This window comes from Poromitra crassiceps (assembly GCF_964638095.1).
Source record: "Poromitra crassiceps genome assembly, chromosome: 2".
Classification (NCBI taxonomy): domain Eukaryota; kingdom Metazoa; phylum Chordata; class Actinopteri; order Beryciformes; family Melamphaidae; genus Poromitra; species Poromitra crassiceps.
In genome coordinates, this window is record NC_139624.1 from 2,628,562 (window position 1) to 2,636,061 (window position 7,500).

The window sequence follows — 7,500 nt, forward strand, 5'->3', positions numbered from 1 at the left end:
AAGACAGACTGAATGTAATGGCCGGCCAATCAGCTGCTCTCCCTCCTGACACAGATGAGTTTCGAGGCTGCTCATTGGTGGAGCTGATGAAGAAGGAGGGGACGACACTGGGCCTGACGGTGTCCGGGGGCGTCGACAAGGACGGCAAGCCCAGAGTGTCAAACCTGAGAGGGGGAGGCACCGCTGCCAGGTACACACACACACACACACACACACACACACACACACACACACACACACACACACACACACACACACACACACACACACACACACACACACACACACACACACACACAGGGTATTATACATGAATATTTGGGGGATGTGCCCATTATCTCACCCTGTTATATCTTTGCTGTCCTAATAACAATACAAGAAGTACCACAAATTTCATGGAATAACAATTGTGACGATTTTGCGTCACTCCATCTGTGGCTGTAGCCCATCTAGCCACAACCCAAGTAAAGGCTTGGTCATACTCCAAGCACTCTGCTCAGAGCACCGCTGTTTACATTGTACAGTGAACGGCCCATGAGAAGGCAATGAAACGACATTACATGTTCAGTACTGCGGTTTCACTTTCAAACGATCAGCCCATGAATAGAATCACCAAGTTTTTATTGAATGTAAATAGGCCTATTTGTGTTGATCTCTCTCTCTCTCTCTCTCTCTCTCTCTCTCAACACAGCACATTACTTGAAATGAAAAAAAAAATGAACAGTTAGAAATCAAAGTTTACCACATGGGTCAAGAAATGTGGTCAAAACACGGCTCAGTGTACTTAATAGTTTCTCTCCTGCAAAGCTTGCTGCAAAGAGTTTCTTTGTTGTTTTCAAGGTGAACTTATTATTTAAAATGCGCAGAGGAGGTAGATGAGCTAATGGCCTCTCTGTGTCTCCTGCCTGTCTCTCTCCTGTCTGTCTGTCTCTCTCTGTCTCTCCTGTCTGTCTGTCTGTCTCTCTCTGTCTCCTGTCTGTCTGTCTGTCTCTGTCTCTCCTGTCTGTCTGTCTGTCTCTGCGTCTCCTGTAGGAGCGACCAGCTGGTGGTGGGAGACTACATCCGCTCTGTGAACGGCATCAACCTGACCAAGTTCAGGCACGATGAGATCATCAGTCTGCTGAAGAATGTGGGGGAGCGAGTCGTGCTGGAGGTCGAGTACGAGCTGCCTCCTGTCTGTGAGTACCACTCAGAACCTGTGTGTCTGTGAGTACCACTCAGAACCTGTGTGTCTGTGAGTACCACTCAGAACCTGTGTGTCTGTGAGTACCACTCAGAACATGTGTGTCTGTGAGTACCACTCAGAACCTGTCTGTCTGTGAGTACCACTCAGAACCTGTGTGTCTGTGAGTACCACTCAGAACCTGTGTGTCTGTGAGTACCACTCAGAACCTGTCTGTCTGTGAGTACCACTCAGAACCTGTCTGTCTGTGAGTACCACTCAGAACCTGTCTGTCTGTGAGTACCACTCACAACCTGTGTGTCTGTGAGTACCACTCAGAACCTGTCTGTCTGTGAGTACCACTCAGAACCTGTGTGTCTGTGAGTACCACTCAGAACCTGTCTGTCTGTGAGTACCACTCACAACCTGTCTGTCTGTGAGTACCACTCAGAACCTGTCTGTCTGTGAGTACCACTCAGAACCTGTGTGTCTGTGAGTACCACTCAGAACCTGTGTGTCTGTGAGTACCACTCAGAACCTGTGTGTGTGTGAGTACCACTCAGAACCTGTGTGTGTGTGAGTACCACTCAGAACCTGTCTGTCTGTGAGTACCACTCAGAACCTGTGTGTCTGTGAGTACCACTCAGAACCTGTCTGTCTGTGAGTACCACTCAGAACCTGTGTGTGTGTGAGTACCACTCAGAACCTGTCTGTCTGTGAGTACCACTCACAACCTGTCTGTCTGTGAGTACCACTCAGAACCTGTCTGTCTGTGAGTACCACTCAGAACCTGTGTGTGTGTGAGTACCACTCAGAACCTGTCTGTCTGTGAGTACCACTCACAACCTGTCTGTCTGTGAGTACCACTCAGAACCTGTCTGTCTGTGAGTACCACTCAGAACCTGTCTGTCTGTGAGTACCACTCAGAACCTGTCTGTCTGTGAGTACCACTCAGAACCTGTGTGTGTGTGAGTACCACTCAGAACCTGTGTGTGTGTGAGTACCACTCAGAACCTGTGTGTGTGTGAGTACCACTCAGAACCTGTGTGTCTGTGAGTACCACTCACAACCTGTCTGTGAGTACCACTCACAACCTGTCTGTGAGTACCACTCACAACCTGTGTGTCTGTGAGTACCACTCAGAACCTGTGTGTCTGTGAGTACCACTCAGAACATGTGTGTCTGTGAGTACCACTCAGAACCTGTGTGTCTGTGAGTACCACTCAGAACATGTGTGTCTGTGAGTACCACTCAGAACCTGTGTGTGTGTGAGTACCACTCACAACCTGTCTGTCTGTGAGTACCACTCAGAACATGTGTGTCTGTGAGTACCACTCAGAACATGTGTGTCTGTGAGTACCACTCAGAACATGTGTGTCTGTGAGTACCACTCAGAACCTGTCTGTTTGAGAGTACCAATCACAAGAATCACAATTCTCATCTTCCATGATTTGACAACTCCCAATATTTTTTTATTTTCTTTAGCATATTTTTCTTGAAGTCACTGAGAACTGAGAAATACTAAGAAGTTTTTATTTGTGCAAGTTTAGCATGAATAAATGTTACCTTTTGCCTTTGTGTGGGCTGTGTAGGGCTGTATGCTTCTGGTCGGTTGGTTGATTGTTTGGTCTTTATGCTGCAGTCCGACCAAATTCTCGTTGGTGGAACAATCGCTGGTGTTAATAATTTCATAGGAGAAATTCAATTTAATACATTTTTTTAACGAAGTAACGTGCCGTGACAGCAACACAGACCTTTTCTGGAAGTGCGCACAGGAGCAGAAGTGACATTACAGGGTTAGGGTTATTAAGGTTAAGGCTAGGTTAAGGCTATCCAGACTGAAAGGAGAGCAAACAGCAGAGCCATGGAATTAACAATGAAATGGGTCAGCTATCCAGCGCAAACAATGTTTCAGCATACAGCCACCATCAGCTGTTAACGAGCAGCTAACGTTACCTACGCACTTTATGAGATGAGAATACTAGTCATCAGTGAGACTGGACGTCCTCAGAGATACACTCCAACTCCGGTAATGTTAGACAGTTATAAGATGTTACTGGAATAAATCGCAAAAGCTGTCTATAGCTGTCCTCTCTCCCAACTAATTCACCATGCCACGTTGCGTAACCATAACCATCGCACAGTTTCTGAAAGCCATCGCAGCTGAATATGGCCAGGCCCAAAAAAAACAATTAATTGACATGAGCAAGATTAAGTGGTTTAGAGGTTCTAGACGTCACTTTTAGGTTATTTGCCCAGCGCCGCCGACCACAGAGTTCAAAAGGGCCTTTCTGTGTGGAGTTTGCATGTTCTTCCCGTGCCTCCCGGGGGTTTCCTTCATATAGGAACCCCCTTCACAAAAACATGCAATATCCTGGTTGCTGATGTGGTGCCTCCTCTGGTCGTTAAGGGCGCCTGTTCAGAGGGAGGGGAACCGGTTGGAATAGCGTGAACCAACCACGTGCTATGTCCTACCGGTGAAGCTTCCTCTGTCAGGTGAAAAGAAGCGGCTGGCTAACTGCCCATGTCTCGGAGGAAGCATGGAGCCAGTTTTCGGCTCTCCCCAGATCGGCAGAGGGTGGAGCAGCAACCAGGATAAAATAAAAATAAAAATTAGCACTAATGGGGGATAAAAATGGGATAAAAAAAAAATGACATGAGCAAGATGAAGTGGTTTAGAGGTTCTAAAGGTCACTTTTGATACATTTTGGGTTATTTGCCCAGTGCTGCCGACCACAGAGTTCTGCTTCCCTGCGTGACAGCAGTCTCTCAGACGTCCTCTGGTGTTATGAGACAAAGATCTGCGTCTGGGAGAAGCTGGGTACCGCCAACATCTCTGTCGTCTTCATTACGAACAAGGAGAAAAAGATCAAAGCAGAACACGTGTTGCAATGGAAATTGCACTCAAGAATGGTAAAAAAGCAAATAGAAATAAAGAAATAATTATTTATAATTAATAAGTATTACAGTTTCTTTCCCTTATTCTCAGGCAGGTGTCTTTGATCAGCGTCTGTATCTTCTGAAAAACAACAACAACAACAACGATCCTTTCAAATTATAATATTATTTCCAGTGCTGTAAAGTCAGTCATGTCTAATATGTAATATGGATGTGTATGTGAGGGGTCAGAGGTCATGGTGATGTTGATATAATGTGTGTGTGTGTGTGTGTGTGTGTGTGTGTGTGTGTGTGTGTGTGTGTGTGTGTGTGTGTGTGTCTGTGTGTTGCAGCGGTGCAGGGGTCAGGGGTCATGTTCAAGAACGTGGAGGTGACCCTTCATAAAGATGGAAACAGCTTTGGTTTTGTCATCAGAGGTGAGTGTGTGCGTGCGTGCGTGCGTGCGTGCGTGCGTGTGTGTGTGTGTGTGTGTGTGTGTGTGTGTGTGTGTGCGTGCGTGCGTGCGTGCGTGCGTGCGTGCGTGCGTGCGTGCGTGTGTGTGTGTAGGTATCAATTTTTGGAGGAAGCATTTGTTCCCTTTACTTACTGTGTTTTATGTTCTTGTCTGTGCTTGTGTCTTGTTAGTTTTAAATGCTGCCAATTTGGCCAGGTCTTCCTCAAAAAAGAGATCATTGATCTCAAGTGACTACCTGGTAAAATAAATAAATAAATAAATAAATAAATAAATAAATAAATAAATAAATAAATAAACATTTGAAAATAATTTTCCATGTGTGTGCATGCGTGCCTGCGTGCGTGTGGGTGTGAGAGAGAGAGACTGTAGAAGAGATTGCATCATGACAGCTCCTCAAAAGTGAAGCCAAAACATCTCGCTCGCCCCCTGGTGCCTGGTTTCAGTGTAGCTTATAAGTCCATGTTAGTGGATAAAAAAAACTAAAAAAGCAAAGTACACTTCAAATAAACTTCCCCCAAAGATGGTTTCTGTCATTTGATGTAGTTCTCATCACGCAGATGTAGCCTACAGTATGTTCTTGTTTTCCCTTCTTTGTTTATTAGTTATTTATTGCCACACGGACGTTTCGGGGCAGCCGCCCTTCTTCAGCGTGTGAAGGCAAAAAAACACACAGGTGATTCACCTTCACCCTAATTAAGGAGTCCAGAGTCAGCAGGGGGAGTCAACAATGTAGATATACAGAACCCACACACCTGAGAATGCTTTGTGAACATCAAAGTTAATGGATATACTTCAGAAAAAATATATATACTTTACAAAAAGATAAGGAAATTAGTATGTTTTACAAAAAACGATAAGGAAATTAGTATGTTTTACAAAAAACAAGTAAATGAAATCTCCTCATTCAATCCATTAGGAATGAGGGTGTGGAGGGAATGGATCCAATAAGTTTCTCTCTGAAGGAGGATTTTGTCTCTATTGCCCCCTCTCCGTGGCATATTAACTGTTTCTATGCCCATGTAGTGCAAGTCGCTCAAACTGTGTTTTAAGCTGTTAAAATGTCTAGCAACTGATGACTTCTCATCATGGTTGCGTATAGAACATTTATGTTCACAGATTCTTGTTTTTAACTCACGTTTTGTTTTACCAACATAGTATAGATTACATGGACATTTTAGCAAATACACCACATATCTCGTGTTACATGTAATCCTGCCTCTCACCTTAATGTCAGCACCAGACTTAGGATGAGTGAAATGATTTCCCTTGAGCATGGCATAACAATGTACACAATTATGACAAGGAAAATTACCACTAGACAAGTTAGAAAGAGAAAGAAAATGGCTTTTACTTTTTGGCAGATCTGACTTAACTAAAAAATCCCGTAAATTGGAAGACCTCTTATAGAAAAATCTAGGTTGAGTTTGAAAAGCATTGGTGATATGAAAGTCACTTTCCAATATGTGCCAATATCTACTCACTACGTCTTTGACTGACTTAGATATAGGACTATAGGTAGACACAAATGCTAAACTCTGAGAAGAGGTGTCTCTGGACCTGGGTTGAAGTAAATCAGACCGCCGAACTTGGCGTACTTTATTCAGATGATTCTCCAGTAATGAATCCTCATACCCTCTCTCTTTAAAACAAACACAAAGATTTTTAGCATGTAACTCAAAAGAATCATCAGAATCACAAATGCGTTTAATCCTCAGTAATTGACTATAAGGTAAACTTCTTTTGAGGGCTGGGGAATGGAAACTCTTGAATTGTAAAAAAGTATTTCGATCGGTTTCCTTTTTATACACTTCGGTATGTAAACCCGATTCAAGTTTTTGCACCAAAACATCCAGAAAAGAAATTTGTTTCAAATCATAACACAATGTAAATTTAATGGATTCCATTCTTGAATTCATAAGAGCATGAAATTCATTCAATTCTTCTACATTACCGCTCCAAATAAAAAATAGATCGTCTATATATCTTCGATAACCTTTAATAAACTTAAAATAAGGATTGTTGTTATAAACAAAATCCAACTCAAATTTGCCCATAAATAAATTGGCATAATTCGGAGCCACCGGTGAGCCCATGGCTGAGCCCCGATGTTGAAGGTAATACTTATCCTGAAACTTAAAATAATTTTTTGTCAATACTTCATTGGTTAAAGAAAACAAAAACTCTGTGGAAGGATGCAGATCAATTCTTTGATTTAAAAAATAATTCAATGCTTCTAAACCATCTTTATGAGGAATGCTAGGATACAAACTGGAGACATCCATCGTACATAAAAAATCATTAGAGTCTACACAACAGTCCTTCAACTTGTTCAAAAAGTCTGTAGTGTCTTTGAGATATGACGGCAGTGCATAAACCAAGTCTTTAATGTGGGAGTCAACAAATTGGGAAAGTGGCTCTGTGAGAGAACCGTTTCCTGATATGATTGGTCGACCAGGAGGATGAGACAAATTCTTGTGGATTTTAGGCAGAGTGTAAATCACTGCTCTTACTGGATTGTCTTGAACCATATATTTATATTCATTTTCAGAAATTTGTTCCTCCCGTAAAGCTTGTTTTAAGACCGTCTTAATTTCATTCCCAAACCTCAAAGTAGGATCTGATTGTAAAGGAATGTACACATCTTTGTCGCTTAATTGTCTTTCAATTTCTTTAATGTAGACAGCTTTATCCTGGACCACAATCGCCCCGCCTTTGTCTGCATGTCTAATGACAATGTTCTCATTGGTCATCAGCTCTGACAGAGCTTTTCTCTCAGACTCAAGAAGATTGTGAGGCAAAACATTCTGTTGACTCTGTGCACACAAGTCCATGACATCTCGTTCCACTAACCGACAGAAAGTTTCCACTGATGGATTATTTACCTGTGGTGTAAATGTACTTTTAGGTTTAAAGACTTTTTTCCCCGTGGGGACAGGTTGAGGCTGAACCGTGCTGTGGTAAGACACAGGATTACTGACAATGTCCT

The 7,500-nt window shown here is 42.9% G+C and overlaps 1 protein-coding gene across 1 annotated transcript in view; it reads left to right on the plus strand.

The window, feature by feature from the left end:
- grip1 (glutamate receptor interacting protein 1) overlaps nucleotides 1-7,500 on the plus strand; it is a gene marked incomplete at its 5' end in the record, with an annotated part of 114,636 nt that overhangs the window by 49,569 nt on the left and 57,567 nt on the right. The window contains 3 exons of the mRNA XM_083632048.1: nucleotides 55-190; nucleotides 1,033-1,178; nucleotides 4,393-4,476. Coding sequence (XP_083488174.1) covers nucleotides 55-190; nucleotides 1,033-1,178; nucleotides 4,393-4,476 — 366 coding nt within the window. The remainder of the gene's footprint in view (nucleotides 1-54; nucleotides 191-1,032; nucleotides 1,179-4,392; nucleotides 4,477-7,500) is intronic.